A 23,650-nucleotide genomic window follows, 5' to 3' on the forward strand; every position below is an offset into this window, starting at 1 on the left:
AACATCAACTTCAATATCTTTACAGTGATCTTCAGAATAATAACTGCAACTATAACTTGTTGCGACTACCATCTTTAATTACATTCTTTCCCCACTTATTGCTATGCTTTATATTGTTCACCACAGCTATAACCACAGTTGGTGGCATCAAAATCCATGTTACAAAATATGTTAGTGTCTCCCCAAAACTCTTGTTTTAAAGTAATGTGGAAAAGACTGACACAAAAGATATACGGAAAAGACCTTGTGTTCCATATTTCCCATGACTGTTGAACGCAGCGTAAGCAGCAGAAGCAGAACGTCCTTCCACCCACAGAAACCCTTTGATCCATTCATTATGAACTGCTAACCTGTTATTAAAGTTTCTCCTGTAATGATGTCACATTTAATTCGGTGTTTGTGAGGTATGGCTTCTGTAGAAGACACTAAACTACTGTCCTGTCGTACGCACCAGCGCACTGACGTGGGAACAGATGCTCCTGATTCGATCTCGTCATAATATAGCACGTGGCTCTGTATTGCTCAGTTGGACAAATCGTTGCCACCATTAACGTTAGTACCGGTATTTCCATTGTTGACAACTACCAACAACCAATGCACTTCACAGAAAACTACTGCCTTCAAAAATAAAAGAAAACACCCGTTCAGTTTCATGTTAATTATTTTAATTGAGTAAACCAATCAAGCTCGGTTGCGTGTCTCGATTCAACACAGAGACCTTCGTGAAAAATCAGTGCAGAATTCACATAACCTTCAATATTTATGATCACATCGTTTCTTTAAATTATCCAGCAACTTCCCTTCAGATGACCTTACTTAGACATAATTTAACAACACGTACACAAACGTGTCCTTTTTTTAAATTTTACCCGTCACACATTAAAAGGTGTTACGAAGCACCATTCATCACATTCGGCTCCACCAGTTTCTTCTCCATCTGTGACTTCTGCTCTACACTTCCACTGCACCAGCTCTACATGAGCCATCACGTGTCCCTTTACTGCTCATCAGACTGTAGTTGAGGTATTCCGAGGCGAGGGTCCGGTCTGTCCTGTTGGTCTCGATCAGAACTCCTCCTCTGCGTTTGGACAGCGGCATTGTTTGAGCAGGGTCAGGCGAGCCAGCACCTCGGCCGCCGACAGCTCTCCGTGCACTTTGTTGTCCCGCGTGCGCACGTTGACGCCGCCGGTCATCTTCTCCTTCTCCCCGACCACTGCCAAGACACGAGCAGAGACAACAGCTCGACATGGGCCAAGTCACGCCACGGAGACACAGCTACCCTAACACGTTCCCCACTTTGCGCCGCTGAATTCAACAACTGGTGTTCGGCCAGCTCGGAGGTCCATTTGCTTTATAGACAACCAATTAAGAATCTTTTATTTGCACTCATTGTTATTCTAACGACTCCACTGTGAAGAAGCACCATAGCAGGGTTTTTTAGCTCATTTCATACAAATCACATGTTCTTTCTGTTGATTATTTTTTGAAAACCTTTCATTTGTAGCCACATGTAGCTAGGCCAGTAAATGTTCTCACCAAGAATAAAGTTGTATTGGGCCAACTGAGCGTTACGGATTTTCTTGTTGAGAAGACAGCCGGAGTCAAGGTCAGCGTCTGCCATGAAACCAGCTTCTGTAAACTGCTTACACACCTGAAAGGGTGGACAAAACAAAATCCTTTATGGTTCAGCATTATTATAGATAATCATTGTCTGCACTCATGTGGTGGCACTTGAATGTGGTTGAGATGTGGTGGTGGTGGTGGAAGACGTACCCTCTTGGCGTAATCCTCACAGGACGGGTTGACGGGCACTAACATCACCTGACGGGGAGAGAGCCAGAGAGGCCTGTTGGGAGGACGGACAGACTTTTAATGAAACTAGCGTTAAGAGCTTTGCCACCTACATTTCTCTCTTAAAACTACTGGGTGAAATCTTTATGGTATGGGGATGCTGAAAGGAGGGAGGATATTGTAAAAAAAAGAAATCTCATAATATAATGGCATCTGATGCATCCGGTGAAACATCACTGAGACAATTGAAAGCAGTGAGCAATTTTTTTGGTTTCCTTTTTTAATTAAATGAAAGCGTGACCAGAGGGCACTTCACCATTTGCCTGCGTAGTTCTCTGTGAGAATGGCAATCATCCTCTCCACGGAGCCCAAGATGGCGCGATGGATGATGACTGGTCGGGCTTTGTCATCCCCATCCTTCCTGTAAGACATTGCATCAGAGGGAGAGTATTACGGCTTTCTGGGAAGTGCGCCACTATGAATGCAAACTAGACGTATTCTTGGCCTTTCATGTTTATTGTTGTATTATTCGTCTTTAATTCAAATGAATTCTTATTTGCACCTGGCTAAGTCTGACTGTCTGCAACTTAAGTATCAATATCTATCCATCCTTCCACTGATCTACCGCCTTCTTCACTTTTCCATCTGTAATCCTGGGCTGATTGGACTAACGCACAAACTATTAAACATCTATTGCTGTACAGGATGTGCGGCTTTATAAATCCAGGGGATAAATCGACCCCGTCACCTGCTCAGTGGCTTCAAATTCATATTCATAAAAACACGACTACGTGGAACACAGCGCACAAGCTGAGCCATCTGACTCGGGGGGGGGGGGATTAACATATAAACCCTTGGTGCAGCAGAGCTCACGGACTCAGCAGTGTGTCAATGTTTTCATTAGCTGACTCACCCCACAAAGGTCAGGTCGAAGCGGACGGGCAGCTGGAAGTCCAGTTGAATGGTCGCGCACTGGTGGTAACGTCCAATTGCGTCTTTGATCTTGATGTCGATCTGTCGAAGGCACAGAAAGTAATGCAGGACTTTAAAGACCTCTGGGATTTAAAAAAATATATATATATATGATTTGGCATTTGGCAGGAGAAATCTTGAAATGTTCCGACCTTGGGTCCGTAAAAAGCCCCGTCTCCAGGGTTGAGTTTCCACGGCTCCCCGAACTCGTTCAGGCTGTTCTCCAGTTGCTGTCAAACACGATGCACAGTCAACACGTTAACGAGTTCAGTCTGTGCTTTGCACTGCCGAATCCTGTTCTACGTTTGCATTAGAAGTGATTCAATCTACGACAGTGCGATGTCTTCCAATGAAGACACACAACCTACAGAGATGAGAGGCTCTTCACAGTGACTCACAGATCTGATACTACTACCGGAGCCTCGTCTTTTCTCCTCCCGCTAAGCGCCCCCTCGAGTTACGCAGCGGTTTTGTCGGCCCCGGCTGTTTCGATCAAGCGGAAAATAAGCAGATAACTCCGAGGTCAGAGTGTTGCCAACAGCCCTTTCAACAATTCCAAGTTCAGGGCAGATTGAGTGGGAGAAATAGGCCAACAATAAATGTAGTTTTTATTAAAAAGTGGACACAATAATCAGCCCGGTTTTAAGTGTTGAGATGAGGCATGTTCCAGCTGATCCAAGAGGGTTTTTAAAGAATATATTTATCTTCAGAAGTAGGAGAAGCTTCTCAACCCACGAAGGAAAACTTAACTTATAAAGTGCTTACGTAACATGTCAGCCATTTGTTAAAAAACGATTAGATGCTAAAAATGATTGACCCAAATGAAAGGAAATCGTTTTTAATAGATTTGTTCAATTCAAATTCCCCTGGATTGATGGTCAATAAGAGAACAATGGAGCTGTTTAGCTGAAACAACGTCCTGTGATCAAACAGAGCAGTGAACCAACTCTTGTATTGTGCCAAATCATCTTATTATAGGCTAAACACTAAGGAGTGGCAAAGTCCCTGCATTTCATATATGCGTGTCACCAGAGCAGTGTCTCGCACCCGGAAGGCAAAGTCACATCTTCTACTGCGTATTCTCTTCTTTTGCGGGTTTTACCTTCTCTGCCTGGTTCCACACAGCGATGTCGCCCAGATACTTCTCCGGACGAGTGGAGAGGTGAAGCTGGAAGGAGAACCCGAACACATCATAGACGCAGCGCAGGAAGTCCAGGCAGCCCTTCATCTCTGACCCGATCTGTAGAAAGAAACAAAAACATGACTCAGAATTTTGGAAAATTACTCATAACTTGTTTTCCCCATGTTCAAAGACCTAAAAAATAAAAAAAAAAACTTGAAGAAAGCTGAAGACTACTGTTGTGGTCACCTGGTCCATCATGCAGAAAATGTGAGCGTCGTCCTGCTGGAAACGCCTCACTCTGGTCAGCCCGGTCAGCGTTCCAGACAGCTCGTTTCTGTGGAGGACCCCGAAATCTGCCAGCCTCAAGGGAAGCTCCCTCCACGAGCGAGGCCTGTGGCTGAACATCAGACTGCGGGGGACGACCAGAGAGCGAGGCACCGAAATGACATGAGACACACTTTAAACACCGTTTGATTTACGTTTTGGGGAGATGAGCGATCTGAAGTTACCAGTGCCCGGGACAGTTCATGGGCTTGAGCGCGAAGACGTCGTCTTCCACGGGGAAGGAGAATATGTTCTCGCTGTAGTGTTGCCAGTGGCCGGATGTCTCCCACAGTTTGCTGTTATAGATGTTGGGGGAGGCTACTTCCTGAAAGCCTCTCCTCCAGTACTCGTCCTAGAAAACAAACACAAAACAAAAGCACGTAAACGAGCTCGACCGGCCAGTTGAAAAACGCACAGGTTCTCTACTGAGAGCTGAGCTAAAATCATGACTTCTGGCACAAATCCCCGAGCGACTGCAGTGCAAATCAGATCCTGTGGGGTTTGTTTTCATAAAGCAAAACAGTTTAATGTCTCGTTGAGCTGCAAATATGTGTAACTGTGAATTAAAATCAGGAAGGAGCTTAAAAACACCATGCATGCCAGTACAATTTAGCACCAGAGAGATACAAAACTTCAACGTCATGCGCTAAGTGACAAGTGACTGCATCTCTTCCATTGCAGTCATTAGAAGCCACCCTCAAGTATTTAGACATGTCCTCAAAAACATTTGAGCAATACGTCGTCGAGGGAAATGCATTGCAGATTTTTTATTTTTTTTTCCCCAACACAGTGATAACTGAAGTGACGTGATAATGATCTTGCACCGCTTCTGTGCAATGTATGCGAGGTCTCCTTGGCTCCGTCCGCCGCGTTAGTGTCTTCCGAGATGTCAACACATCTCCGCGGGGACGTCACAGAGGCCAGTTCCTGTGCGGTCACACTAAAACTTCAGACACGTCTGCTCTTATCAGGGAGAACTTCTGCCCACTCGAGTCACTGTTCAACCTAATTAACTACGTATGGAAACCTGTCTTTAAAGTAAAGAAGAAGAAAAAAAAAAAAAAAACACTTTCAAATTTAGCGTCCCATGAGGCCAATCGGACGAATGAGACATTTCTGGTTCCGACACTTCTGACTTCAGCTCCGTGAAAAGCTCAGGTGTTAATTGAGCTTCTCTCGGGCTCCGAGCAGAGTTTGAACTGACTGAGCTGAACTAAAATATTCAGGTCACTGATTACATCATTGAGCTCCTTGGTGATCGCATGTTCTGTAGAAGTTCGTGGTCTGCATGTCAATGAGCCGACAGCCACTACAAGTACACTGGAAATGTAGAGCGTAGCCCGGGCCTCGTGCACTTGAGAGAGGTTTTAAGGGGCTTTGTGTTTTTTCAGCATCATTGTAATGCTCATAAAATACATTGGTTTTCAGTGATCTTGACAGAACATCCATTGAGGACGTTTTTTTAAAAAGAACAAATTATAATAAAGAAGAAATGTTTTTCAGGATCACGAAAAACAACACAGCCTTCCATGTTGAGGGGCACAAAACCTCTCAAGCATCCACAGGATGGGACACATACAAGCATTCACAACAAAACAGCAGACGGCGATCAAAGTCTTCACCTCAAAAGTCTTCATCCACATCGCTTGAGCCGCACTTGCTCATTTTGGTTATAGTAATGAGAATATAAGCAAATTCACATTAATGTGCTGAATGTACTGAGTAAGGGAGGCACCGCTCCTACCCTGATGAACTCCGTGAGTGTGTTGTAGATGTGGGCTCCGCGTGGCATGAAGAAACAACTGCCAGGGCTGAGGTCATGGAAGAAGAACAGCTCCTGATCCTGCGAAGCAGATAAAGAAAAAAATACTTCACATTTCACTTGTTATCTTGCAGGTACAAATAGCAAGAAGCACCGTAGAGAGCTCTGCAACCGTCACGCGGCGGGGCCGTCTGTCAGCGACCGGAAAGAAAACACAAGCTCAGTGGACTCGAGAGTGGAGGAAAAACGGAGAGAGATGGGTTTGGTGTGCCCTGGTAGTCTTATTCATTTCCCCCCCATTTATGTACCTTCCTTGTATTCATTTTTAAAACAGCAAGTTGTCTGTGTTCACACAGGCCCTCGCCTCACCTCTCTGTCTGCAGCTACAGCAGAAACAAATCACATCAGCCATTTACAGCACCAATCCAACAGCGTAAATACTAGAATTATGACGCTGCTTTGTCAAATTCACTTTGATTTGGAAGAAAAACTACAATTAGGCTTTTGTAACTGAAATGTCCAATAAAAAACTCCATCACAGACTATCAGAAAATCTTAAACAGCTGTACGGAGGAACCGTCCTCTGACAGATTGACTGGAACACCTGGTACTTTTGGCCTACTGCAACTGACTTACTACTCGACCTTTGTCCCGGCATACTAAATAGTAAAGGAACGCACAGTTATGCTGAAAACCAACCTGACCAGGACCGGGCTAGTCTGGAAGGAGAGGTTTCCAGGGCAACGTAGGACCGACTTACCTAAAACTGGTTTTAATAGAAATCTCGTTTAAGTAATCTACACCAGGCCTTCTCATGTCAAAACCGGTGAGGAACAACATGCTAATCCAATCATTGATCATAACACGATTTATTTTTCCTTCAATGCTATTGGTTAATATAACTGGATGTTCAAAATATACTGCCATCATGATGCACTACTCAAAAGTTAAGAGTGGCCTTGGGATCATGCCACAGAGCACCATCTTTAAAACAACATGTCGCTTTTGTCACCTCCTGTTGGATTCTCGGGGGGGTAATATAATTGGAATATGTGTTGCTATCGGTGCAGACTAAGGTGCTGCCGCCTGCCGTCTCCCATGCTGGGGAAGCAGCTGGGGTGCTCTGATGACTCACTGGCGGTCCTCGGTGTGTGATGTGAAGACACACAGCGCCCTCGGCTGGTACAAAGCAGCAACAGGCGATTTACTGGAATAAAAACTGTCCAAAACTGTAAAGAAAATGATAAAATAATAAAAAAGGATGACTTAACGTTTCCTAACCTCTGCGTGCCGTTGGATTTTGTTTGTATATTGTTTGCCCGGAAACTGTGATCCGGGTTCGTTCCGGGGTTTCACCACATCCACACAAAACCACAAAAACAGAGAGACTCTCACGAGGAAACACTCCTGCAAAAAGCTCCCTCAAAAAAGGAGATGAGTCAGCCATCATATCATACAATTACCAATCCAAATGTCACTTTGTACTGGGTTTCAGGCTCCGGTTTTAGGGCCTCGGCCAGCTGGGTTTGGTTTGAACAGGACTGCCTACAGTGACTCACTTTGCCAATCTTGCGATGGTCTCGGTTCTTGGCCTCCTCTTGAAAACGTTCCCACTCCTTCAGCATCTTTGAGTCGGGGAAGGAAATCCCATAGATCCTCTGTAGAGTCTCCATGTCGGAGCGGCCCTCCCAGTAGGTGGAAGAGTTCTGACGGCAGAGAAATATTAACATGATTATAGAGGAGCTACACACTGGGAAAGCTACTCTGGGAGCAAATTTTGTGAAATGTTAAAATGACAAAAATGTCAAAGTAAGAAATGACAACATTTGAAAATATTCATTATCCGGGAGAAGGACTTTCCACATACCTTGTAGACCTTCATGGCCTTGATCTTGCCGGTATGCCTGACATGGGGGCCTCTGCACAAGTCGATCAGGGGCCCACATCTAACCAGGATTCAGGAAACGACACAACCGTCAACTTCAAGACCCAAATAGAACTCAAGCATTAAAATAAAAAAAAAGTAGCAAATGAATATTTCTTCTTCTTTGGTATAAGCAACGTACCTGTAGACTGTAGTGGTGGGGGTGCTGACTTTCTCATTCAGAATGCGGCACTTGAACTTGTTGTACTGAAAGAAGCAAACATCTCGAGTTAGTTCGAAGATTTTCTTGTCTTTCATAGATAGATATTTTTTTTACCAAATTCCATACATGCATATAATAATTACACGACTGTGTGAGACTGAAGAAACCACGCTATGCGAGTTCATGGCTCGAGAACATTTTCTCCTCGTTTGTGAAACGGCTCGGTCACCTTGAACATCTTCAACAGGGTCTGCTTGCTGATTTCCAGCCTCTCAAAGGGCTGTTTTTCCTTCACCACGGCCTTACACAGAGTCTCCAGGTCCCCGAACTCCGTGCTGGACACCCCCCTGCAAACAGCACACGGGTTTGGTTAATACGAGTGCTCACAGTCGGTGTTGCTCCGATGCGTCTGTAACTACCGAATGCTGTTCGACAGTGTTTCAGCTTATTGTGGTTTTCAAGGAAAACAACATTTTTTTGTCTCAACAGAGCAAAACCGTCAATTAGTTTGAAAAGCAGTGACGTTCATGATTAGGATTGGACGTATTAAGAATGTATAACATGTTTTTAGACCAGAATGCATGTCGGAACAGTGATAGTGAAAATACTTGCTCACTTCTGTCCATCCAGGAACATGTCGTAGTAGAAGCCATTCTCAATGGGGGGTCCGTAACACAAACATCCACCATAAAAGTGCTCCATTGCCTCCCCCAGGATGTGAGCGCTGGAGTGCCAATACACCTAGGACACAGTACGAGTACATTGTGGGTCGGACATTTTTAACACAGGGGACATTTAAAGGTACAACTGATCACAGATACCGCTGTAAAACAGAACGCATCTCCGAGGTTTCCCCTCCGTAGCCGCCAGGCATGCATGGATCCATTTTAAAACCTCAAAATGTACTCACAGCCTGAGCATCCTCGTCGTCAAAGCGCAAGATCTCAAGAGAGCAGTCCTGCTCGAGGGGTCTGTCCAGGTCCCACAGCTCCCCGTTCACCCGGGAAATCACCGCGTTGTCGGCCAGGCCCTGGCTGAAAGATCAAGACAAGGTGGCCTCAGAAATGCTGCGTCATGAGTTGAGAACAAACAATGGGGGTGCAGTCACACGTGGGGGGAACAGGAGAGTCAAGTCTCCCTCTGAGGCGTCTGCTTGTGTCAGGCAATTTAACTGATGCTGCAGTCGGTGGATCTGGCCAGCTGTTTCAGCACCACCTACCTGATGTCACAGGCCAACTGGTACGGCGTGGTGACCCACGCTTTTCCCGCCACCGTACGTCCGTCCGGCAGCTCCACGGCGACGGGCTTGCCGTCCGCAGCTCTCTTTGCCAGCAGGGCGTCGCTCTCCCTCTTCAGCTCCTCATAGAGGCTGAGGCGCTCTGCGACGTACCCGGGCAACGACTTCTGCTACAGTGGAAAAATATTGCAGACAACAATCAAAACCCAAGACGTCGGATCGCTCAGGACAAACTAAAAAGCATGACCAGAGATTTGTCCCCGAGAGCCATCATGTTTCACGACTCGTGTTTTGTGAAGGGCAAGAACTGTGAGAGTTCGAAGTTGATGGACAACGTTTTTCCTCATGTTGAATTAGTAATGCGAGGATGTCGGGCAGGATTGGAGTGATGCGACGTCATCCGTTAGTTTCATGCACTACTGTTTTTGTTTTGCGTTTGTTGTGTTACAAATTGGTTACATCTGAATTTTGTTGTGCATCCCTGTGTTGCATAATAAACACATTTTAAAAAAGATCCTTGAATCCTTGAAAAGATTCTTTGTTTTTTGGTGATGGACTGAAGGAGTAGAGGTTGAGTTCCTTCTGTGCTTCACCTCTTTCACGGCTCCGTTTCCTTGTCCCTTATCCTGCTTTTTCTCCTTCTTGTTCTTGTCCCCTGGTTTAGTGTCCGGGGTCGTGACCCGCACCTGTCCACAAACAGAGACCAGTGAGTGTCCTCATACAATACGCTCTAATCACTATTTCTGTCTGAGTCACATCATCAGCCTGTATTGAAAGCGTGGCACACACTGTGGCATTGAGTGGGGAAGCTATTTCTGGAAATGAGGTGGTGTTGTTTGTCATTTGGCTTCTCTGGACTGGGGCCCAGCAGGAGCAGCACTGACGTTACAACTACTCACCCCCTCATCATATTACACATTTTAAACTGGGACAATATGCGCCGTCACAGTATTTAATACCTTTTTATCAGCTCGGTTGTTTGTCTGCTGCTCACTGCTGGTGTTTTTCTCCGGAGCTTTGCCACACTTCACTTGTCGTTTCTTGCCCTGCGCCTCCTCCAGCTCCAGCTCCGCCTGCAGACCCCTCCGGAGGTGCAGCAGCCGGTACTGGAGCTTCTCGTTCTCGGTCCGCAGGCTCTCCAGCTCTGGGGAGACCCACGAGGCAACACCGACGGCATCCACGCCGCGGCACAATCCTTCGTGGAGGGTGGAGATTTCCTTGGAGAGGAGCCGAATTTGCTCCTCCTGGGCGGTCAAGCGTGCGGCCAAGCACTCCGCCATCTTTAAATGACGACCCACAGTGACACCCTCACTTCCGGTGAGGGTTTTTTGAAAATAAAACCGCTAACGTTATATATAGTATGTTTATACGGGTATCCCCTGTCATAGAAATTGTGATATATATCTACACACACACACATACACACACACATATATATATATATATATATATATGTATACTTTATATACATATATGCGAATATGAGTTTAAAAATCTAACTAAAGCAAAAGACAATTACCACTTTTGTGGACGAAAGGAGAAATATAACGCTAGCTGCTTGACAAAACATTTGGATAAAATTATGAATTATTACTACATTATTACACCAGGTAGTTATATTTGCGGTCTGCTTTTGTGGTTTGTTTTATTTAAGATACATCTTTCAAACCTGCTGAATAGTGAAAGATATTTTGCAGTAATGAAGTGCCGACGCTAGAAGGCAGTAACGTATTTCCTAATACATGTTAATGTCAGCTGACCACTGCAGTACAGCAATGTAAACACTGACTTCCCATTCTTGTGATGTGGAGCTGTTAGCCTACAGGTAAGTGTCAGCTATTTGCATGTCTGTTTTACAAACCTACTTCACTATTATTTTTGGCGAACGGTTTTACTACTGTGCAGTCGTTGTACAACGTCAGCTACATGCTTGCTAACTGTTCGTTGCCAGCACCGAGAGTGCTACGTTAGCTAGCTCCCAAACCGGTGCACAACAAATCCAGTTCACTAAACTGGCTCTTTACTGTTTCCTTACTCATTAGGAAGACACATGTATTCCAGGATACGGCTTAAGACATTTAACACGCCTGTCACATATTCGGCGTGTATTCAGAACAAGTGAGGCGACAGTAACCAGGAAAACAATTCAGTGAACTTTGAACTTGTTCATCAGAATAAATGGTGCTCCTTACATCGGAAAAAAATACTATCGCTACAGTTATCTCTGTTAATGATTGACAAGCACATTGGTGAAATGATTATTAATTAATTATTAATGAACTTATATTGAAATTGGAATGGTGTCAGATAAACGTTCAGGTCCATGTCCTATAAAGCATCCCCTCTTTGTCCCAGTAGGTCAAAGGTTATTATCCCTATTCTGCAGCTGATCGTGACCTCTGACCTCCCCGTATAAGGGTGAAGAACAGTCCGTTCGTTCGGTGTAAATAGCATATTGATCTTCCATTCCAGGCCAGACTGATTGGGGAATTTGATGTCGCTGTCGTCAGAATGTCCTCCAGCTTTGCTCCTCCAAAACTGTCCGACTTCATCCTCACAGAGCGGCTGGGCAGTGGTACCTATGCTACAGTCTACAAGGCCTACAGAAAGGTGAGTCAGGGGAAACATCACATATATGTCAAAAAGTAGTCAAGTAATTTACTTTTTGTCTTCACTGTTTTAAAGCATCACTACACTGACCTTGACCTCACCATAGAAGTGGTGACGATCGGGCCATTTATTTGTTATAAATAGCATATTGATCTTGCAGAGAAATCTTATTGCATTGACTGTCAACACTGATATTATAAGGCCAGTGTGGTTGTTGTTGTTAAAAACAAAAGTGAAAGCTGAAGATACATTCCCATCTGTGACGTTGCAGGGGGACAGTCGAGAGGTGGTGGCGGTGAAGGTGGTTGGGAAGAAGACTCTGAACAGGGCGTCTACTGAAAACCTGCTCACAGAGATTGAAATCCTCAAGACGATGAGCCACCCTCACATAGTCCAGCTGAAAGACTTTCAGGTCAGCTCATTTGTGTCTTCTAGATGTGTTGCAGCTTGTACAAGGTAATAAAAAAACCAAGTCCATTCAGAGCAACTAAAACTAGTCCCTGCATATTTAAAAAAGGATGTGCATCTATCCACGCAAGCTACATGTTGATTTAGGAGGGCCGTGACGTCATTCGAAGGCGCAGCAGGAAACCACCACTCTCCCAGTAGAGATGGTTTCAACTTCTGTGTTCAACAAGCATACATGCATTCTTTCATCAGTGGGATGCTGAGAATATTTATCTGATCCTGGAGTGGTGCTCTGGTGGAGATCTATCCTGCTTCATACGCAGCCGCAGGATTATACCAGAGAGGGTGGTCCGGCGCTTCCTGCAGCAGATTGGTGAGTCAGACATTTTTTTTTTAACAAAATCACCACACCAGATTTGGTTCCATGTCAACAGAGCCTTTGCGTACCAGTCATTTTGATCTACAGCGTTTTAAAAGCCATGTATGCGTGTAAATTGTTTGAAGAAATAAATAGTAACTCACTCTAGAAATAGCATTCAATTTATTCTTATTCGATGTGTGTGTGTGTGTGTGTGTGTGTGTGTGTGTGTGTGTGTGTGTGTGTGTGTGTGTGTGTGTGTGTGTGTGTGTGTGTGTGTGTGTGTGTGTGTGTGTGTGTGTGTGTGTGTGTGTCTCTCTCTCTCTCTGCACAAACAGCCTGTGCCCTCCAGTTTCTTCATGAGCGAAACATCTCACACCTGGACTTGAAACCTCAGAACATTCTGCTCAGCGGCTCCGTCCTCAAACTAGCAGGTGATCTCCTGTCCACTCACACCAACAATCAAGTAAACACATATTGATTTGCAGTGGATTGAGAATCGAACACTATCATGCTGTTCTGCTTGCGGAGCCAGGAAGTCAACTTTCTTTTTGTGTATAAATAGCTTAGTAAACTCTACTTAAACTTGTGTGCGTTTTGCATTATAAACACGTCAGCTTTAGGAGGGGCTTGCACCCACTGATACCCGTCACATTTGTTCCCAGATTTCGGTTTCGCCCAGTACATGTCACCATGGGATGAGCAGAGTGTCCTGAGAGGCTCTCCTCTTTACATGGCTCCCGAGATGGTGTGCCGACGCCAGTACGACTCCAGGGTGGACCTCTGGTCAGTCGGGGTCATTCTCTATGGTGAGTACTTTGTGTTCACCCTTTCATCTCTTTTAAATGTGTAATAAACCTCAACATGAATGACACACTGCTTCAGATCATCTTCATTTGTGGTGCTGCGTGCGCAGAATGGGGTGCGACGGTGTTGCGCGAGTCCCCCGTAATCTTTTCTAACATCACTTCTTATTCAAAACAATATAAGGCAAATCAGTTGAAGGGCCGTGCAGGCTTGAGAGAGGACAAACAAAATTGTGCCATTAATCATAAACTGTAAACTCTGTTTTTTATTATTATTATTATTATTACTACAACAGTAGGTGCATCAGCTTCCAGATTATCCTTTTGGAATAGTCTACTCAACATTGCTTGTGTTCATATAGAGGCACTGTTTGGGCGAGCACCATTTGCATCAAGGTCATACGCCGAGTTGGTGGAGAAGATCCGGAGCAACCAACCCATCGAGGTAAGTGTTTGAGCATTGGTTGAGTTTCTCATCAGTGAATTGCTTGAAACAGTCAGCAATCCTGCTTAAATATATGTGGGGAGAAAAAAAACCTTTATAATAGTAGATCATCGTTGCCTGTATAAGGTTGACTGGACTGTAGGGCCTCTAGCTGGTACGCACATTAAAGGGATAGTTAGTGTTTTCTTTCTTATTTCTTATTCTGAGTTATTCTGAGCAGATTTATCTTTAATTACATTTGTAATGCTTACATGTTTATAAAAACACATTTCCCCTCAATTATTTAGTTTTTTTTTTTTTTTCACTGTATTTGTGAATGTTCAGCATTAAACCACTAGATGGCAGACTTCAACACTGTCCCCTTACTCCACTTCAGAAGGTGCTCAGCTGAAACAAGGACTCATTGCTCAACTCCAGTCTCCTATCTAGAATGTAAAGAAACAATCTGGGATTCAAATTCATTTTCATGTTTGTAAACTGGGCCTAAGAGACAAAATGTTTCATCTAGAAGTCTGAATTAATGATAGATGTGTAAACAGAGCTGTAATAAATATGGTTTAAAAATGCTAAATTGTTCAGGAGTTTGACATCTTGACATGAAAAATAACCGGTCGCTGACAATTAAGAGTCATAGTTGCGTCTCCGTCCTGATTTGCCGCGCTGAATTGCCAAACCAAATGTCAATCGCCATAGTGACGGTGTCGGAGAGCTGCACTTCTAATGATGGAGGGCTTAAAGGACACTTGAATTCTCGTGTCAAACATCGAGCTGAAGGGATGGCATTAGCACACGGCCCATTACCAGGGGATTCACAAGTGGCGGCGGGAGGTCTCTGGCAGCGATCTGCTGTGCCCCCCCCCCCCCCCCCCCCCCCCCCTCCCCCCCTGTGGCTGGCGCACAGCATAATAAGGTCATGTTTTGTCCATCAGCTCCCTCCCGGGGCCAAGGTATCCAAGGACTGCAGAGACCTTCTGCTGCGGCTGCTGGAGAGAAACCCAGATGCCCGGATCACCTTCGCCGAGTTCTTCGCCCACCCTTTCGTGGACATGGAGCACATGCCGAGCGCCGAGAGCCTAGTGAAAGCGGTGAGAGAGAGAGAGAGAGAGAGAGAGAGAGAGGGAGAGCGTGACCCTGACCCTGCAGGCGTGCATGAGCAATGGGGGGGGGGGGGGGGTTTTCCTGTTTTGCATCCGCTGATGCCAGTTTCCTGTTTTACTTCCTTTTCAGAAAGAGCTGGTCCTTCAGGCCGTCCAGAAGGACCAGGGGGGGGAGAGGTCCGCCGCTCTGTCTCTTTACTGCAGTGCCCTTGAGCACTTTGTGCCCTCCATTCACTGTAAGCACAGCAACAGCTACTCTCACATCCTGTCCGTGGCTTAAGCCCTTCAACAATGCAACCGCCTTTTGTTCCAGCGCAGTAAACTGGCAAGAGCATAATGCGCTAAATGTAAAACCCAAACATCTCTTCTCTCCTCCCTACAGACGAGACGGACCGACAACGTAAAGACGCCATCAGGCAGAAGGTAGGCCTGAAAACACTCCCCGCATTCACATTTGGAGCACGCTCTATGTATGTTTTTTCACACTCTGGTGGGCTTTCACTTGGAATGAGTTGTCTTCTCTGAAGACCATACGGTGTGGCTGGAGAGCATATGGTGTGGTTGACATGATTAAGTTGTGAGAGGACTTCCCGCAGGTCCGCCAGTATGTGTCCAGAGCCGAGGAGCTGAAGGCCCTGCTGGCCTCGGACAACAGGCTGAGCTTTGAGGAGGCCCGCACCTCCAGGGATGTCCTCCGAGGTAAAGAGCCCATCTCAGTGCAGAGGCCGGGGGCCACTGTATGACAGGACAACCTGAGTCATGCACTGTGTGGGTTTTTGTACTTTGGTTATTTTTCCCCCTAATGTTTAACTATTTTTCCGGTGAGTCCGTACATCTTGAAATGATGCTATTTTAGTAATTTAATTAAACTGCTGCTTAGCTAAGATGTTTTCCCGAAAATCAAGATTATGGAATCTTTAACAAAAAATCTAAGTATCTCTAGTCCACAATACTGGAGTCTGAGGATTCTGCCGATTACAAAGTGTTGCATATTGTCTTGCAGAATGCATTGATCGACGTACAGCAAGACTCAAAGTAGTATTTCCTGTTTTCTCCACTCACTCCAGAAATGTCTCGAGACCAACCACGGCTGCTGGCTGCTCTGGAGGTGGCCTCCGCTGCCATTGCTATGGTTAGGAGGGGAGGGGAGGGGGGGGGGGGGGGGGGGGGGGGTGATGCCACTGCTATAGAGAGCCACACAAAGGCAGGGTGAAGCAGAAGTAATACAAGAGAAAAAAACAACAATCCAGCAGGGTACAAACCAATCCCCTTTCAGAGATCGCTTTCCAAATCATTGGTGAACCAAAACCATCTCCTTTATGTGTCTCTGCCGTTTACGGCCTTCATCTGTTTTTTAATGTGAACACTAATGATAAACTCATTTTTGCAAAGCTAACAGACTGAAATAGCGGATCCATGCCAGCACCAGGGTGGCCCGAGTGCATTGCCTCATTTTCAATTTTCCGTTATAGGAGGAGAGCGGGGTGGATGATCTCGAGGCCCTGGATGTGTACCAACAGTGTTTAGGAGAGCTACTGTTGGCGCTAGCAGGTAGATGAACCCCTTTTCTTTCCATGCAAGATGGTTTTTACGCAATTATCGTACTTAACTGCTGTTGGCTACAGAGACGCTCCACTGGAGCCAAGGTTTAAGTCCTAATCTGATACGTCTGCGTTCAGAGACATCACCTCAGACCTCAGGCGGCCATGTGTGATTGCGGCCATATGTGTTATTAGAGAAGCGGACTTGAGAGACATGACCACTAGAGAAATTAATTAGTTAGGGTAGAGCCAGGAAATGACACAAGCCAAGATGTATCTGGACAGGGAAAATGATACGGGCTGAAAGAGAGAGAGACAAAAAGAACTTGGAGAGAGAGTCAAGATACAGAGATACTGAACTGGAAACAGAGAGAGCTTAGCAGCGAGGAATATAATAAGACTCAGGGAAAAGAAAATGTCAGCGAGACGGAAATTAACTGCGACGTGATTTAGAAAGTGTCAAAGACAAACTGACGGATTGGAGCAATGGACTCGGAGAGAGACGGGGCCACTTAATGCGCGACAGACAGACGCACCAGAGAAGAGACTCTCTGTGGCCCGGCGTCCATAAGGCCCGGGCTCGTGAGCTCATCTGGAAGATCGGCCTAATGGGAGAGGTGGGATAGAGTGATCCAGATGTGGCTTTGAGCCGAAATGAGACCCGGTGCCAGCACCCCCCGTGTGTGGTACGAGAGCCCGGGCCATCTGCTTCCCATTCCGTTCACACAGCGCACTTCGTTTCTTTCTCTTTATCACACGCTGGAAACAAATAAAAGATTTGATCTCGCTAATGAACGTAAACTATAGAGGATTCTTGGATTCATAAAAGCAAAGATTTGACTTGAGGTGACTGTGGGATGCTGCAACCTCGTCTTCTCAGCGGAATCGGCAATATACCGGTCCAACCAATCCCCTGCCATCCCGAGCAGCGGGAATATGCATGGAGAAAATAAACGTTTTCTCTTTGTTTGGCTAAGAGCTCTTTGTCGCGCAGCTTCCCAACATGCCTTGCCACCAGAGAGTTCTCCTCCCCTCTCCTTCCTTCTTCCCCTTCCACGGGGACCGACTGTGAAAACACCGGCCTACTTTAGAATCCACCCCCCCGTCTCCACGCCAGCGAAATCCAATCTAGTAGTTGACCTCTTCGTGAACAAACAAGGTGATTAGCTAGCGGACTCTCTCCTCCCTTCCTCTCCTCATTCATCTCTGTCTTTTTTCCCCCTGTCCTCTTTATTTTCTCTCTTTTTTGCGAGCCAGCCGAGCCCCAGGGCCGCAGGAGGGAGCTGCTCCACAGCGAGGTGAGTGTGGCCTACGGGTCGAGCGCCCGTGATTCAGAAGGACTAAGTCGTCACTTCCACCCGAGCCTCTCGGCCGATCACCCAGCGCCATCACATGACCCATGAGCCTTTTCCAGCTGTCACATGTGCATGTTTTGTTTGTGGTAAAGGCCAAATCCATCATCTATATTACTGTTCCACACACACACATAGATCACTGTCCACTTTATAATTGAACACTTAAAAGCTTTAGTGAATTGGTTTTATATCCCCAATGGATCGCATGGCCACTTGTATGTGAAAAGAGACAAACGTAGTGACAACCAAGACAATTATCGCCCCAAGTCGAGAGAGTTTTATAACATCTGTCAGCTCATTGGTTTGGTTTTTACCAACCACAACTTTACTGTTTTGGTTGCAGCCCTCATTATTGTTGTTTTCAGCCACAGCAGGCAGCAGTTTTGAGCGAAACCGCCCCACAACCAATCTAGACAATGTTAGCGACTCTCTGGTGAACGCGGTGTATCACGTGTGCTGCTAAGCTGTCCGATATTTACCTCGGGAGTTAGTGGAAACCAAGAAGAGCTAAACGGAAGAGTGACCACCCGAATGTTACGTTCATCAGATGAATGTATCTGATATGTAATGAGCAACTGTTTCCGAACAGGTTCGCCTTATTGACTTTAGGGTTAGGGTTTGGCCAAGGAGCCAAAACTATACAATTAACTTGTTAATGATTGTCACTGTCCTTAATTGAAATGAACATGCATAGGTAACTTCAAAGAGAAAGAAAATAGATGTGTGTGTATCCAATAAGCGTTACAAAAACATGTTTTTGTTTGGACAGAAAAACGTCTTTGGTGTTCTGATCAATTAATGAAATGAAAGTTAGTAACAGGAGTCAACTTTTAATAGAAAACTTTTTTTATGTAGACCACATACAAAGCCGAAAGTTTGATGGTCCAGTAAAGACAAAAAAACACATGCAAAGGACTTGTGCCTGTCTGCCGTTAAAGCTCCTAATCCCTTGTGTTTTGTGCATTGTTGTTGAGCCAACAACAGACACCAGTATTTCACCAACCAACCCCAGAAGGGTGATGGGGCTTTGAATGAGGCCTCATAGATCTCCCCATTTGAAGTTTTACGGGCGCTTGTCTTAAGTAAATTCAGATGCGGCCGCAATAATCTAACACAGCATTAGGGTGGCGGGGGTGGGGGACTCAATGGAAAGCACGTGTGTGTGTGTATGTATGTATGTGTGTCTGTGTGTGTGTGTGTGTATGTGAGAACCCAGAAGAGGCAGCACACATGCTGCCACGACTGGCCTCCGTGTGTGTTCGTATCTACTGTAGAGCACTCTTTAGCTTTTCAAAGCTGTAACTTAATAACCCAAATTGTCATTTGTTGATATAAGGTCATCGTGGCTAAAGAACAGATACGTTAGTTCCTGTTCTGTGGACTGCGTTTCAGTATAGGTACCTTTAAAACTCTGCAACAGTACGTGAGCCACGTAGATTTCCTCCACATTTTATTGCACTTGATGATTAAAGGTTTAAAGTTCTGTGGCTACATAAGGTTGGAGGTCAGGGCTGAATACTAAAAACCGGTGGGCAGAATGGTTATTTACCGCAACAGATTGGTGTTTTTAAATGGACATTATGGGAGCCGGCTTCGTACTGCGACATAGTGGTGATATAACTAGGTATGAGGTGCAGCCAAGAACCTTCATGATCAGCAGCGGACTGAATACCACAGTAAAGAGCACCCTCAAGCTGCTCGCACATGTGTGCCATATGACATGTTTTCAATTGAAAGATGCTTTTTTTTATTTTGTAGAGAATTATCTTCTAATTATATTATACACCAGAGGCCCTGAAAGTCAATTATAATGATTAGTCTTTATTAAACAAGGACAATGCACAAAAAAATAATGAATGCAGCAGAAAAGAAGTGAAAATTGTAATTACATTTACGGGAATTTTATGTCTCACCAGATTAAAAGCCTCATGACCAGAGCTGAATACCTCAAAAAGCATGTCAAGGTAAGCATGCATTCCTTGACACAATTGGTTTGAATTCAAAAATAGATTAGGGGTAAGAGTAAGACCCCTTTCTGGATACTACAATTTCTTTTACTTAACATTGATGCAAACGTTCAATGAAGGAAAACCTTTTGGTCCCCATATCTGTATGCAATGTCCGTGTTTGGTTGTTGGTTTTGGGTGATCACAAGTGTGTGTTTGTTTATCAGATGCAGGAGACTCAGAGGGACGCGTGTCTGGACCGAGAACATCTCGCGGACTCCGTCAGAAGCTGTGAGTTTCCCTGCAGCGTTGCATGAACCGCTCCTCTGCTCACGAGAGCTGTGTTTTTGAGAAGCCTGCTGTAGCCTACGACTACACGGAGGTTTGGTACGGGAAAGGTGGTGGTGGTGGTGGGGGGGGTCAAGTGAGGAATGGCCGCCCTAAAGTTGCAATGAAATGTCCTTTCATTAAAGCTTTTTTTTTCCACTTGTAAAATATGAGCCATTCTCTTGCTGTGCTGGCCGGCTCCGCAGGACTGTCTGGCTCTTTGATTTCATGTCAGGGCAGCCCTGGGCTCCTCCTGTCCTCTGCCCTCTTGTAAAATCCTGCCTCGTGAAAGTGAGACTCGCTGCGAGCAAAGAGTTCCTATCCTAACACACGCAAACACCAGAAACAACAGCACACATGTACACTTCATTCCTATCACATACTCGCATGCAAATGAGTTTTAAACACTGTAAGAATCAGTGTTCATTCAGTACAAATCTAAATAATGTTACATTTTATATACTGGAACTTCCCTGTCTGTACACTATACAAGCAAACTACTAAACTATATAAAAAGCAATGTATCATTGACAAAAGTTACATTTTACTAAATGAACTGATACACAGCCTAATTCCCAGTATTCTCTGAGTCTTAGTTCCTGGATGGATAGTGGATACCTAAAGCCCTGACAATATCCTGTTCTCAGAAAGAAATTCCTGGGGAATTATGAATTTAAAAAAAAATAATACAAAAGAATGGCGATGGGGGGAAGGGCCCCCAATGACTCTAGAGGCCGCTCAAGTTTCATGAAGAACGTGGCGCCTTATTCCTCTGCTGTTGTTTTAATAAAACCACACCACAGTCAGCCATACTAGCTGGCGCTGATCCAACAGCAGCTGTACTAGAGAGGGTCGCAGCAACGCCCAAGTCTGTCTGGTGACCTTAAAGACCGCCAAACAAGCAGCACCTTTTTTTTCTTTGCTCACAACCCCCCCAGCATGCATATTTCCATGGCTAGTAAAATCATCATCATGAAGATGAGTGAAATGTGTTCAACTGGTACGATGGGAAATGTAGGAAATTGGGGATTTCAGTAGAAGATGAGAGGAAGTAGGGTACAGAGAAAATGTCAATTTATACCAACCTTTCACATTATACACAGTGAAGCTAGAATTCCAATTCCAATTTGCAAATTACTGGTATTTAACAGTGTTTAGTTTTGGATTCACTTTCTTTTGTACATGAAAATGTTAAAAACAGATTTTAAAAATCTCTTGGTGTGAAAAGTACAGTAAAGCCAACGCTAAAATTCCTTGCATTCTTTCTAATGGTCATCAGGGGGCGACATTCGTGTTATTCCCTCAGTAAACATTGTAAACATGAGTTTATGGTCTCAATCTCTAGTTTCAAGTCTTCTTCAATACAGCATGGTGTTCATTTAGTAAGTCATGGTCCAGTTTAGAGACAAATAGACCATAAAGCGGAGTATGCTTTAGAGCGGGGCTACAGGTCGCTACCGCGGCGTTTTTGTCTCACTACATTAACCCTTTCACGGTGTGTTTTCATTTTATGAAAGTAAATTGTAACAATTGGGTAGCCTAAAAAGCGTTCGGCTATACCACTCTCTCGTGTAACTTCTGGTTGCAAAGAAACAAGATGGCAACTGTCAAAAAAAGCCAAAGGCTTCAAAACAGTAGTCCACAAACCAATGGGTGACGACATGGTGACCTACTTCACTTCTTATGTACGTCTATGTTGTCATTTTGTGGATGGCGGATGTGGTTACTGACCCACAGAGTCGTCTTTATTATTCAAACCATGGTGGTACATTTAGAATTGATGATGTGCAGTAATCTTGGGGAAAAAAAAAAAGAAAAGTGAAGCCTAACACATCAATCATTTGTGTTTTCTCAGCTTGCTGTTTGCAGTAAGCCGGACGGCCACCGTGGGAAGCTGGGCTGGGACGCCCAAGAGGAGCATCAGACTGCCTGTCGGTGCTCATGTTGGACACGGAGCCTCCACCTGACCAGGTTTCTGTCGGGGCCAAACTAAACCTGCAACACACCTCACCTTAACCACCCAACGCTGTCCGGGTGGGATATTACAGTTGCCAGCCAAATGTGCCCAATGTTTCAGTTGTTGCTGGAAAGTTGATAATTTGGCAGGTTGAGAACTTGTGTTTATACTTTTCGAAGGAAGAAAAAAAAAAAGAAAAGAAGTTTGGCTGTTAAAATACTGAAAGTAGCTCTAGAGTTTTGGATTTGCACACTGGTGAATGTGAAAGAGGTTCCCTGCTCATTACACGACGTTGTTGTCGCACCGCTTAGCCCTCGAATCCCTCCCCCTGACACGCCATTGATATGTAAATGACAGACAGCTTGTGTGACAATGGCCACACTGTCATGGTAAAACGAGTCAAACAGAGGCTGTTGCATTTATTGTCGCACGAGGAAAAAAAACTGTATTTGCGGGGCGCGCTGTGAATGCGATAAACGCAATCAAATGGGAGCTGTGGCGTGAAGAAGCATCGCGTCAAGTTCTGGACCCGTCATGTTAAGTATATTATACGGAGGCCTCTGCAAACATGCACATACTCCCTCGCCCTCCTTTCCCCACTGCCTTTGCTGTGGGTGGACCACAGGCTCACCATGCTCTCCCCGCTGATGGAGCCCTCTCCACCACTATGAGGGGAAAACTGGAGAGGTGCGGCCTCTGCCTTATTTACACTGGACTTGCATTTTTCGTAGGTTTGGCACTGGCCGGGTATGCGAGGGATCCGGCAGGGTTGCAAAGCCTTCATAACTAGGCCTCTGTGAAAAAAAGCTTAACAGTCGCTGTTGTAGGTCCTCACACACTGTTTTGATTTCAGAAAAGTAAAGTGCATGAATACCTAAAAGGGAGCTTTACTTTGCGGCTGCGGGAACGGGAGTCAAAGGGAGAAACGTTTAAATGTGTCTGCTGCCGAGATTTTCCACACCACTGTGTTGTTGTTGTTTTTTATTTGCGTGTTGACACAGCTGTGATTTTATATCGTATGTATTTATTAAATGAGAAATTCAGTGGGAAAATAAAACCTCCGAAGCCTCTCTGTAGTCTGCAACGTCTTTTTGTCGAGGCTCGTCTTTCAGAGCCTTTGGAAAGAGTTATGTGCCGCCGTGGGAGCAGCGCCGCTGGTCCCTCGCCACCGTCATCATCTGGAAGGCAGCAATGCAGGAACAGCTGGCTCGTGTCCACAGGGGGGGAGAAGGAGGGAGGAAGGCAGGCCAAGTAGGGACATTTGATAATTATATGATTCATGTGGAGGTTCTGCAAAACTGTGGAAACTGATTTTGAAGAATTCCCAGATCTCGAAGAACTGTGGAAATTACACACAGAAGTCGTTACAAGTACATTATCTTTAATTGCGCTCGTCTCCTCTATCATTCATGATAGCTCTAGCTGCTTTTACAACGCTACGGCAGTTGTACTTCTTACTACTGGTTGCCCTTTATTCCAGACAAAAGAAAAGTAACCTCGGGTG

General features: G+C 45.2%; 2 protein-coding genes across 4 annotated transcripts; one reads left to right on the forward strand and one right to left on the reverse strand.

Annotated features, from left to right (window-relative positions):
• Nucleotides 1-648: 648 nt before the first annotated feature.
• Nucleotides 649-10,576, reverse strand: tars3 (threonyl-tRNA synthetase 3; the record flags this gene model as incomplete). 2 transcript variants are annotated; one of them, XM_079158070.1, is made up of 19 exons in its annotated part: nt 649-1,213; nt 1,537-1,651; nt 1,774-1,846; nt 2,108-2,212; nt 2,705-2,805; nt 2,916-2,993; nt 3,866-4,003; nt 4,133-4,295; nt 4,396-4,562; nt 5,955-6,053; nt 7,532-7,678; nt 7,840-7,918; nt 8,039-8,103; nt 8,289-8,406; nt 8,676-8,800; nt 8,970-9,093; nt 9,279-9,463; nt 9,890-9,982; nt 10,256-10,576. In XM_079158070.1, the coding sequence occupies 19 exons, from the start codon at nt 10,574-10,576 to the stop codon at nt 1,065-1,067; spliced, it is 2,445 nt and encodes an 814-aa protein (XP_079014196.1). In that variant the 3' UTR covers nt 649-1,064. The 2 variants fall into 2 exon arrangements, with proteins under 2 accessions (XP_079014196.1, XP_079014195.1); XM_079158069.1 differs by having other exon boundaries at nt 9,279-9,466.
• Nucleotides 10,498-23,216, forward strand: ulk3 (unc-51 like kinase 3). Of its 2 annotated transcripts, none has more exons than XM_079158091.1 (17): nt 10,498-10,613; nt 11,769-11,906; nt 12,178-12,318; nt 12,567-12,687; nt 13,011-13,106; nt 13,338-13,481; nt 13,841-13,923; nt 14,853-15,008; nt 15,151-15,256; nt 15,403-15,443; nt 15,617-15,719; nt 16,088-16,152; nt 16,493-16,571; nt 17,819-17,859; nt 19,833-19,880; nt 20,090-20,153; nt 22,045-23,216. In XM_079158091.1, the coding sequence occupies exons 2-17, from the start codon at nt 11,808-11,810 to the stop codon at nt 22,059-22,061; spliced, it is 1,404 nt and encodes a 467-aa protein (XP_079014217.1). In that variant the 5' UTR covers nt 10,498-10,613; nt 11,769-11,807; the 3' UTR covers nt 22,062-23,216. The 2 variants fall into 2 exon arrangements, with proteins under 2 accessions (XP_079014217.1, XP_079014216.1); XM_079158090.1 differs by lacking the exon at nt 10,498-10,613 and adding an exon at nt 11,059-11,121.
• Nucleotides 23,217-23,650: the final 434 nt, after the last annotated feature.

This window comes from Pholis gunnellus (genome assembly GCF_910591455.1).
Source record: "Pholis gunnellus genome assembly, chromosome: 1".
Classification (NCBI taxonomy): Eukaryota; Metazoa; Chordata; class Actinopteri; order Perciformes; family Pholidae; genus Pholis; species Pholis gunnellus.

What these genes read in the sequence shown, in the direction of transcription:
- ulk3 (XM_079158091.1), top strand. Translation starts at nt 11,808, where the DNA reads ATGTCCTCCAGCTTTGCTCCTCCAAAACTGTCCGACTTCATCCTCACA. An exon ending in GCGCTTCCTGCAGCAGATTG is followed by an intron (nt 12,688 to 13,010) that starts GTGAGTCAGACA and finishes CTGCACAAACAG; the next exon opens with CCTGTGCCCTCCAGTTTCTT. An exon ending in CTTTGTGCCCTCCATTCACT is followed by an intron (nt 15,257 to 15,402) that starts GTAAGCACAGCA and finishes TCCTCCCTACAG; the next exon opens with ACGAGACGGACCGACAACGT.